This window comes from Podarcis pityusensis (assembly GCF_964106645.2).
Source record: "Podarcis pityusensis genome assembly, chromosome: 5".
Classification (NCBI taxonomy): domain Eukaryota; kingdom Metazoa; phylum Chordata; class Lepidosauria; order Squamata; family Lacertidae; genus Podarcis; species Podarcis pityusensis.
In genome coordinates this window covers 53,790,006-53,801,491 of record NC_138032.1, presented here as the reverse complement: position 1 = coordinate 53,801,491, position 11,486 = coordinate 53,790,006, and the positions used below count along the sequence as shown (strand labels likewise).

General features: G+C 39.9%; 1 protein-coding gene across 2 annotated transcripts in view; it reads right to left on the bottom strand.

The window, feature by feature from the left end:
• Positions 1–2,205: 2,205 nt before the first annotated feature.
• The window catches only part of PLPP4 (phospholipid phosphatase 4), a 92,354-nt gene continuing 83,073 nt past the window's right edge, over positions 2,206–11,486 (bottom strand). Inside the window, exons 7-8 of one of the 2 annotated variants that reach the window (XM_081005326.1) lie at positions 6,871–7,059; positions 2,206–6,507 (exon numbers count right to left, since the gene is read on the bottom strand). In XM_081005326.1, the coding sequence (XP_080861452.1) occupies positions 6,458–6,507; positions 6,871–7,059 (239 nt within the window). In that variant the 3' untranslated portion in view covers positions 2,206–6,457. Of the gene's footprint in view, positions 7,060–11,486 lie in introns of both variants that reach the window. The other variant, XM_081005327.1, reaches the window with a different exon arrangement.

The following is an 11,486-nucleotide window of genomic DNA, read 5'->3' as shown; positions in this document are numbered from 1 at the left end:
TGGGGAGGTGGTAATTCTGTATTGATTTACTATGGATGTTTGTATGTGATGCCAATAAAAGGTTTGATGATAATAATGATAACTCCAGACCAGTTTGTCTCAAAATATAAATTTAAGCTATATAAGAAAATACTCATCTGCCACAGGTTAGCCACAACAAACTGGCACCAAAAGGCTTATTTCATACGTTTTGTTTCAAATCAGTATTCCAGGTCTGAAATTACCCAAAGTGACAGAGATTCCCACTCATTTATTACATGTTATTTGACATCACCCCCACAGAGCCATCTCCAAGGAATTGAAGCTCCATAGTACAGACTCTGTGTCTGACTTTCAGAATGGTCAACCTTCAAGGCAACTTTGCAGGCAAGGGATTTTGGGGAAAATCCAATGAGTATAAGAGAAGTGAAATTTCTCTTGTGAGATTCATACAAGCATATTGGCTTCATCTTAGTACTAGTGATAGGTGAAATCACTACAGATTAAACTGGATTGGCTCAAACATTATCTTCCCCCCAATTATTGTACCTCACACATTGCAGCAGAACAGTTGTAGTGGGAGAGACTGTGTGTTCCCTTTCCTCCTTCAGTTTGCCATCACTTCTTGCCTCTATTATTGGCTGCTTCTATTACATGTCGGAATATATAATCCTTACCTTGTATTTCAGGTGAGTATTGTATGCTTGCAAGACTAATATCTGTGAACCTAGAAATACAAATTTCAATGATACCACTAAACCAGACTTTACCCAGTTATCTGACCAGCTATCCAATGCATTGAGTACCACTGTATGAAATAGCACAAATCTGCTGAGTGCCAAAAGCTCTCTTTGAGTGAGTTCTTATTATATGCACAGAAGGCAACTTCTCCCGATATACACATTGTCATTTCAGTATGCATTGATGGCTGCCAACAAGAAAATATTGTGTAATATAGCTACGATTGAATTTTTATTGTGCATAAGGGATAAGAATTAGGAACAGAAAAGGGACTGCTTTGAGAATGTGGGAACCACTTATCAAAAATAAATAAATTGTGCAGTTGGGTTGCCTGAAGCTATAATAAGTGCTTTGTAAATATAGCATTAGCTTTGTCAAAACTATTGATCAGGGGTAGGGCATCTATGGCTCTCCAGATATCATCAACTCATACTCCCATCAGCCTCAACTAGGATGGCCAATAATTGAGGATGATGGGAGTTGTAGTTGAGAAAAACCTGAAGGGAAACAGGTCCCCCAACCATGACCAATTATATAGGGTATAGGGCGGTGTATAAATTGAAATAATAATAAATAATAATGATAATGATAATACATCAAGGGTGGTCAATATAGTGCCCTCCATCTGCTTTGTGATACAACTTCCATCTGCCCTAACCACTAGTTATGTTGACTGAAGCTGATAGGAGTCTGCAATGTCTGGAGGGAGCCACATAGGCTATATCTGTGCTAAATAACCAGATGCAAAACTAGAGACAAATCTCTACTGTCCTGTAATTAATCTATGCATTTTCTGCTTCTACAAACCTACCAGCAACAGGGCTAGGATGAATGAAGCCAAAATTTAGCATCTTCTGCTTTAAAAAACAAACAAACAGAAGACTGAATCATAATTCATGTTTCACTGCCAGAGAAACAGATACCCAGAGCCTGAATGCGTCCACTGAACCAGGCAGCCGTGTTAAAAACCTGGTTTATAGTCTACTGGCTTTCTTTTCTCTCCATTTTCCCCTGGAGCTATAATTCAAAGTCACCTGGGCATCTATTGCTCTGAGTTGATTAGGCCCTAAGAATGTGATGCTACTTGCTTTCAGTTAAAGGACATAATATACCATCTCTGCTAAGCCAAACATTTTGATGCACAGAATCATATCATCATATGCTATCAGTCGCTCTCACATGCATCACAGAAACCACAGTTTCTCCTGGCAGAACGTAGAGAGGTAAACATGAATGAAGCTGAATCTATGACCAGAAAATTGGATTGTGGGAGTTGTATAAAAAGGAAAGAAATAAGATCATTTAGGGATTCAAGGAATATTACAGACGACATTTCCTTTGTGAGACAGCCGTGGGTACTTCCCAATACCAGCTTGATGACAGCTACTTGACAACATTATCAACATTCAGAAGTCAGTAGGGTTTAGAAAGCCAAGTCTCTTGCCAACAAAATGAAAATTACAGCATCACAATGTACAAAGTTCCCACATTCAAGTTCATTTTTATTGGTGCATTACAGCATTTACATTTCCTTCACATTAAAAGCACAAAATTAAAAAGACAGTGATCCACAAAAATGCCTTTTCCTCACCATCTTGCACTAGTAACTGCAGCTCTTCTGGATATTTCCATAAGGTTTACATCATTACATCCTCAGTAAATTTTAATTACATTAAAATCAAAAGCTTTTACATGGATTCTTTTATGGCCCTCAGTGTAATTACCTCCATTAAATACACTTCATTCTTTTGCCGCATTGCAAACTCTCTCCCAACTATTTATCTAGCAGTATAGATATATTTTTGTGGCACTGAATGCCACATTCTATAATCTGGTTAGCCGGGATTCATTTAATGGTTGGCAAGTCTTCTAATTATATCTTAAGGAAATGGGTGGAAATGGCTGGAGGAGGAAGGGATGTCTTCTTCCAAGACATGGTAAGTTCATACAGCATTCTGGAGGAGAGCCTATGTATTTCATTCATTTTTAAGAATTAGGCAGAACGAAATGCATTTAATGCATCACTTAGAAACATTCAGTCTTGTTGTGAGAGGAAACTAGGAAGGCAGCTTTGTTATGGAAGAGGGAACATTTATGAGGAAAATTAAGAATGATTGATGATACCTTAACATCATTATGCGAATCAAGCCAAGATCCAAATGCATACTGGAACAGTGGCTACATTCAAATCAGCAGAGTGAAGCTGCTCTACATAGTGACCAGGCCAATTTTGCCATTGACACTGCAAGCCACAGAAAAGAGCTTGAAATGGTACGGTGGAAGTCAAATGCCCTGCATAGTGAATTGTGGTGCACAAATGGCTTGCTACAAGAGGTTGCTTTCTTGCTTTTGAAATGGACACCATGTTCAGTTTGTTCCTGTAAACTGGGCCACCATGAGAAGTTTTTTTTAAAAAAACCATATGGATTAAGCCAGAGCTTGAGGGCCACATTCACCAACCTGGGCAACTTTCTGGGGGCCACGTATCAGTGGCAAAAGTGGTATGAGCAACAAGCATGAATTTTACTTTCATACAGTATGCTAGCTTCTTCACACTAACACACTTCTCTCGATCCTCCATCAAGACGCATTACCAGAGTTCAATGACATATTTCAGCCAAGTCAAAACACTCAAGGAACATGCCTAGTCAGGCATGTGGCTTTGGGGATGTATGGCCTAGAGGGGGTCTCAGACAGAGAGGCTTAGATTGCTGCATTTGCCTCCTGGGCCTGAAGTTTCCCATACAGTCTACTTGACTTGGTAGCCTCCAAAGCTCCACCTGGTTTAGAAATTCGAGATGTGCCAGTTTAGCAACTTTCAGTTTTTATCCCAAATATAGTGACATTGGTGGAGGGCATGTATGAGTAGTACAATAGCAGATTGGGGCCAGCCTCAAAGGAAATGAAGCAGGGGAAACAGACCATTGGAGAGAAACCTTGTGCCTGATCTACTAGTCTCACCAGGACACCTGAAGGCACAGGAGCAGCTAAACCTCCAGGAAAGCTTTTTAAACCCAGGGCAAGTTCAGCAACACCTCCTGCTTAAAGGCCGGTTCCCATGACAAAGGCTTTGGGTGTTCTTCAGGACATTCCCACAGTCCCTCCTCCAACCACAGTTGGCACATATAACATACTAAGGTTTTGAACTGTTTGTTTCATGCATAGACAGATGTCTGAATAAAAAAATTAGAGCACCTCTATAACAGAATTCATTCTGTAAGAATTTTTTTCTCTCAAAAATATAGATCTAGGACCATTGTGAAAATTTCACTAGTAAGACAGTAAAGACAAGTGATTCAGAGTATATGTAAGTATCTGATCATTGGGGGAAATACTGCAAAACTTCCCAAACCCTATAAGGTAGGCAAAAGTTATGTCATTGCATATTCAGGAAAAGTGAATCCTGATACTATTCTGACTTTCCGCCCATTCATAATTTCCTTTTCTCTCATACATACAGAGGTGTAAGATCCATATCTCCACAGTATATTTTACATCCCAATATATTTACATAAAAAACACACACAGGAACACAAATGTCTCTTCCTATTAAATTCTACAGGGCTTTTAAAAGAATGTGATTCTAATTTATTGTATATTTTCAGTGTATACAATCCTCATTCCGGGTATTTTTTTTATTTTACTGTGTGCAATGGATCTATTTTAAAAAGGGGGTTCATCTGTTCTCACCTCTGACCCAAAAAAAATCATAGTTGTCAACCAACAATTACTTCCTTCAGGTAACCCTTGACCCCCCGCCAAAAAGGAAAAAATTGGCAAAGAAAATGCTCAGTTTTTATAGGGGGATGTGAACTTGCTAAATTACAGACTAGGCCAATGCATAGTCCATCAGGCACACATTAGGTGTAAGTATAGCTATGGTAGCAATCCCTTCCAGTTGAAAGCACCATAATGGGTAGCATTGATCAAAGCAGTCTCTGTTAGTCCAGCTAGCTGATCAAACCAAAAAATCCCATTGTCAGATTATTACATAAAACATCTTCTTCCCTAGTACGCTTTTATAAAGATTTCAGTGGCATGTTTTTCTTTCTGTCATCAAAAGGGACATCATTTCACTGCAGTATGACACTTGCACAAAGAATTAATGGAAGAAGAAGAAATAAAGGAGGGAAAGATTAATGAATGTGGATATGCTACATAATTGCTCTGCTCCTATAAGGGTGGCAGAGACCTTCACCAATGCATCCCTAACTAAACTGGGGGAAAGATGCACAAGGCAGCAACCTGGACCACGTGGTTGTCTTCATGTCCTGAGGCTGTGAGCATTGCTCCCAACACTGGGTGTGCAGTGTGCAATGAGGGACCGAAGAAAGAAAAATCTCCCTTGAGTAATCCTGCCCACTTGTTATTCACCACACCAAACAGTGGCCAATGACTTTGTGAGTTTTTGCTGAGATATCTGAAATCTGAAGAGGGGCTGATGGAATAATGAACAGGATATAAACCATTTTGTCAGTAGATGCAGTCTTGTGCACACCTGTGAAATATCACAGCAGGTTCACGAATCTGAGGTACAGCCTGAGGTACTTATCAAAATACAGTGGGCTAGTTCATACTTCGAACACTGCCAACAACCTTGCATAAGCGAAAGGCTGCACACGAGTGAAGGGTCCCTATGGAGTTCACCAAAGCAGCATGCTCGGCTGGGAATCCCCGCTTTTTGCCACAGACTTCTGAAATGAGGTCTACGATTGTTCACATATATGCCACTGAGTGCTGCCACACACACACCTTCCCATGCATGCACTTGTAGTAATATAACAGCAGCCTCCCAAACAAGCATAGCTGTCAACTTTTCCCTTTTCTTGCAAGGAATCCTATTTGGAATAAGGGAATTTCCCTTTAAAAAAGGGAAACATTGACAGCTATGCAAACAAGGTGCTTGGGAAAGTGCTAGATTCAGAATTGCAGATGCAGAAGATAACACAAGTTAATATAGCGTTGGTGGGGGCAGGGAGAGTCAATCTTCCCAAAAACAGATTGCCATGAATGGCAAACTATTAAAATCCCCAGAAAATAAACAAAGGAAGAAAAACCCATTAGACTAATGTGACTCTAGCTCACGTATTCACAAAAATGTGTTGTTTTTTCACCTTCACAATTCAGGATATTTTCGGTGTTAGGTTTTTTTTGTTTTGTTTCTTTAAAAAAAGGATTACAACTTGCTGTTTGGCAATGAGTTATTCAGCTTGAATGTAAATTATGCTCTCAAGGGAAAGAGGAAAAAAAGTTCCGCTAATGTGTTAATATTAAGAGTGTCCAAGTCATCCTATCAATATACGTTATTGCCAGCTAAGAGTTCCAAGGTCTTTGCATAACTGTGCTGTGGACATCTTGCTCAGGAATGACTGATGCCTGCAATCTTGGCCTCCTCCAGCTCTTGCTCTTTTGTATATTTAAAACCATCATTTCATTATAGTCAGCACAGAAGAACGCTGCCAGACTTGATGGGCAGCACAAAGATATTTGCACTGCTACGTGTTAGACAACTGGGAGACACACAGAATGCTCTTGTAACCGCATACAGAGTTATGAAACATAAAAGAAATAAACCTTTTTGATACATGTTGAATGCCTTCGGAAAAGAAGGTGTGGTGTCAATCACGGTTCAGAATGCCTTTAACTTCTTAGCAGAAGATATTTAATCCCTTTGCAGTCGATATGGTCCATCCGAGTAAGAGTTGGTCCTGATCCGTGTTCTAGCTCAGCCACAGGTTCACTGGGTGGCCTTGAGCAACACATTCTCTTCCAGCCTCTGCCACCCATCTATAAAATGGGAATAATAATGACCTGCCTCAGACGGCTGTTGGTAAGTATGAATAAGCTAGCACTCTGCACGCTGGAAGTGCCATGTAAATAGAGATTAGTAATCATGAGCGGCGTCTCACGGATCTTAGTTCTGTATTTGTCCCCCTAAACAATCATTGCTTTTGCATGGAACAGAGGGTGTGGGAAACACAGGACAGAGGTGTGTGAGGGGAAAGAAAAGGATATGGAAAAGTAAGGGAGGGGTATGGCAGAATCACAGCTGTTTAAGAGACATTTGTTATGCAGAGAGACCAGTTTGGATTGGCGGAATGTATGAAAGGGCTAGAAGTTCATCCTGCATGTGTATTAGTCATACCGGACCTTCTGTTATCCCTTCCAGAGGCAGGCTGGTTGCATTATCCACTGTGGGCGCCTCTTCTTTCTTCAGCACGGTCTGAGCAAGCAGACTGACGTAAGGCTTGTGACAAGACAGGTTACCCAACGGAGGGTAGTGTTGTCTGTAGCAAATGTAAGCAAACATGAGGCCGATGACCCCTCCGACAAAGGCATCTAAATGTGGGAGGGAAAGGAAAACAATATTTGCTTAAAAGTCATGTATTACTGTTAGAACTACAGGAAAGGCAGAAAGGGAGGGAGCCCCCAAATTAGATACAGCATGAACTCACTACGGCCTTCCCATCCCCTTCAGATAGGGGGATAGCTCAGTTAGTGTGGGGAGGGTGGCTCGGTGGCTCTGGGCTACCACACCAGCAGGTACTGAACAATCTTCACGACACAATAGCTTGTCTTCTTAAACTGGACTGCTGAAATGAAGTCAGCTTGGAATGACCAGAGACTGATTTTTAAAAATGTAGCTCACCTGGTTCAAAACAAAATCCTATGCTCTCCTCAGAGGCAACATGTCTGCACATTAAAATTAATTGTTTGATTAATGCCTTGCTCCTGTTGAAGTTTGGGGTTCTAGTAAAACACAAGTGTCAGCTTCCTTCCCCCCCCATTTGGATGAGACTTTTCTGGCTTTAATGTTAATTATTACCTAGGGTTTTTATTTTGATCATCTTGTTATATTCAGTAAGTCAACAGAAACAAGCAACACACACACCAAAATTAAGAAAGGTAGGAATCACACGTGCTTGATTTTGGTTAACCAACATGTTCTGTATTAAAAGGGACCTGGAATACTTTAGCTGTGGAATTCTTACACTTTAGTTTCGTTGGTCAACTTTTGATAGTCAGCAGAAGAAACTGTACACAGAGAATCTGTCTTCAGGTGTTTATTTCCCTACAAGATTGATATTGCAAAGAGGAGGAAGCTGGGGTAACTGCCTCCCTGCCCCCAATGCCCTCCAGCGCTGTCCTCTACATAAAAAAGGCAACCTTCTGTACAGTTACATTCAGTGTAACAGTATGAATTACACTGTTACAAGAGCCTGTTACACTCATGTATGCTTCCTGCATACATTAGAGCCCTAATTTGCTTTATTTTGCAAATACATGTATTTAAATATATAAGGGTTCTAAAGCTGGGGTAGCCAACCCAGTGTTGTGGACTTCAACTCCCAACATGCCTGAGTCATTGCCAGGCTTGCTGTGGCTTATGGGAGTTGTAGTTCATAGCATCTGGAGAGCACTGCAATAGCTTTCCCTGTCCTTAAACATGTAAGGAGCTTACACAAGTGCAGCAGACTCCTCACTGCTGAAGTTCACACTCCAAATCATGGCAGATGGCAACAGACAGGTTGAAGAGAAACCCATAGAGGGTTCATATACAATTTCAATGTGATTATTAGCAGTAGCAGAAAACTAATTTGGGGTTTATCTCATGTTGTTAGGAAGCCTATTATCTGGAAATGCTATCGCCCTGAAAATCGCTTGCAAAGGTTAAGTGAGAATCACCACTGTAGTTAAACATATGATCTTTAATGACTAGTCCTGGTGCTAACAATTCCACATATTCACTTTAATAGTAACAACTACAATTGCCATGTGGATAGTATAATGGCTTGAAAACACTTCATATTAAAGCTGGTCTATGACAGTCATTCCATGCAGCAAAACCAGTTATCACATAAGTACAGTCGTACCTTGGAAGCCAAATGGAAGCCATCCCAGAAGTCCGTTCTACTTCCAAAACATTTGGAAACCAAAGCGCAGTTTCTGATTAGCTGTAGGAAGCTCTTGCAGCCAATCAGAAGCCACAGAAGCCCTGTCAGACATTTGGTTTCCAAAAATAGTTTACAAACCGGAACAGTCACTTCCGGGTTTGGAGCGTTTGGGAGCCAAAACGTTCGGGAACTAAGCTGTTCGAAAATCAAGGTGCGACTGTACTGGGTTATGCTGTTGCTATTACATTGGTGTTAAATAAATGAAATTTGTGCTTTTTAAGACCAACCCAAGCAATTTCCAAGCAACTGTAATTTGAATAGATTTACAAGGTGGCATCCAACTTCAACCTTGTTCATTATTTGAAACCACTAGAGGAAACTAATACTTTGTTCTATCAAGCAATTAGTGCAAAACAAAACATGCCATGCTGAACAATACGTATTTGTTTTAATTGATATTGATGACTAACACCCTCTCTCTGAGCATTATCACCCATTTCTTCCACCTTTATTAAACTCCTTTGCACCTATGTATGCACTCAAATGAGGGGCTTCAGCTACTTATTGCTACTTTTATTATATTTGACACAATAAAACCAGGACATTTAACCAAGATATTAGTGCAATATGCTTGTTCTTGTTTCTTAATTGCATGACTGCTTTCCACAAGGAATTGCAAAAGAAATCTATTTAAATACATGGCTTCATGTTTATAGTCTTTACCCTCAGCCTTTTAAAAGTTCCTACACAGAATTTATAGTGCCCTGTCACTAAATAACCAAGATCTATTTATTTTTCTCCATTTGTGTTCTGCACTCATTATAATTAGCATGCAGTACTTCTCTCCCATCCTCTATCAAGAGAATCTTCTTCCTTCCCATGAAAATAAATGGTGTCCCAAAGAAGATAAAACAAATTTAACACAAGCAAATATTGGAGATCATCTTGTATTCAAGAGAGCTGTATGCATCTAAGGTTGTCAACGACAACCATATAGAAATGTGAAACAGTGAGCCCCAGGATACTTGAACAATTACACTTGCACACACACATATTCACTTGCGCAACTAGTAAAATAAGAGACATTTTGGGGGACACATATATAGAGCAATTATTTCATGCAATAAACTTAACACTAATGTGTAGGATAATCAGAAACCTAAGAACATAAGAAGAACTGCTGGATCTAATCCAGCAATTCCCTCACAGTGGCCAACCAGATACCCATGGAAAGCCAGGAGTTTAATTTGAACACCCTGATGAGCATGCTTTCCCCATCTTGCTTGAAAATACCTCATCTTGCACAGGTGTGTTTCCACTTACTTCAAGGGAAACCTGTGAGTATTCCTCTTGAGTGAGAATCTTCTCCCGGGGTGGGCAAATATTTACATGGATTTTATGTCAATTTGCTTTTTTTAACATATAATTTTATGAGTAGTTAATGAATATTTTATATTTTTTATATAACCCACTTGGAGATTTTTGTCAATTAAGTTCTATGTAAGACTTTAAAAACAAAAGCCTGAAAGCTGAACCTGAATGCAACCCTACTCTTCTCTTTCCTCTTTGTGGTGCTTCCATTAGCAGCTGGCAAACTAGAAAGCCATTTCCCCAATCCCCCACCTCAAATGGAAGGGCCTGTGACTTTGAACTTTTTGGAACTGCCTCAGAATTATTTTACTTTATTTTTTTATCTCTACAGTATGGAAATAAACACAAAGGATGTCACAAGGAATAGGCTGTTAGCCCAGATTTAATGCTTGACACTCAGTAGCCTTTTATCCATTATAATTATTTCTGTGTACCTTGTTGGGAAAATAAATTGCAGTCTTTTTTTAAAAAAAAAGAAAAGAAAAGAAAAGAAAAGAAAAGGAGGGTGGAAAACCTTGTTAAAAGTAATTACCGACCTGCTTGGAATTCATAATGGAGCAAGTTCATCTGCCATCGTTCCACCGTTATGCTATGCTTTCCCATTAGAGTGGAAAGGGGGTTGTCATATTAATTTAGTCAAACTTATATATGACTTTTTAGGTGTATGCTGTCCTATTTGCCTTTCACATACAGTACCTGTGTCCCATATGTTATGCTGATCGTCCCTGTTTGTTCCCCACTGGGCAATAAAGGCTGTTATCACAAGTAATTCAGCACAATTGCCTGTCTCCTCTCATCATAAGAGACAATGACTGAGCAACAAAGCCTGTAGCTGCATTTTACTGAGTCATTTAAGTCTCCCCATTCTGGACGTGGTCCTTTTAGGTAAGTGCTAAGGCCACCTGCAGAAAAACATGTTGTTAATACAGTCCTTGGTTCCCATCAAAAAGCCAGCAGAGTTTTCCCAGTTCTACCTCCTTAAACTTCAAAGACAAGCATAGACAGCCATAATGGACATAGCAGTAATCCCCTTGGGTACAGTGTATTTCCACCATACAGAAAACGCTCCTGTAATTATCTGCCTCACAGCACACATTTCATTCCATGAATAATTCTGGCTTTTGGCACAGCAGATTTCTTAAGCACATACTTCGAGACTTACCTCTACAGCAGCCTTCGGAATAGTTTTGCCTTTTACACATATACGTATGCATACCCACAGGTACACACACATACACATTCTGAACACATCACATGCCCTGCATAGCAGATCAGGGGAAAGCATATTCTACAACATAATATCTATGAATTTGACAACACACTCTCAGTTCATGATATGAGGTTAAGAGAAGACTTCTTGTGTGAGTAGAATTCTGAAATAGTTTTCACTGAACTATCCCCAAGAGCCTTCCAACACACCCTCTACGTGCTCATCCAGATGCAAGACCCACTGTATTCAATGGGTCTTCACTTTATTCAATGGGTCTTTTTCTAAACCTT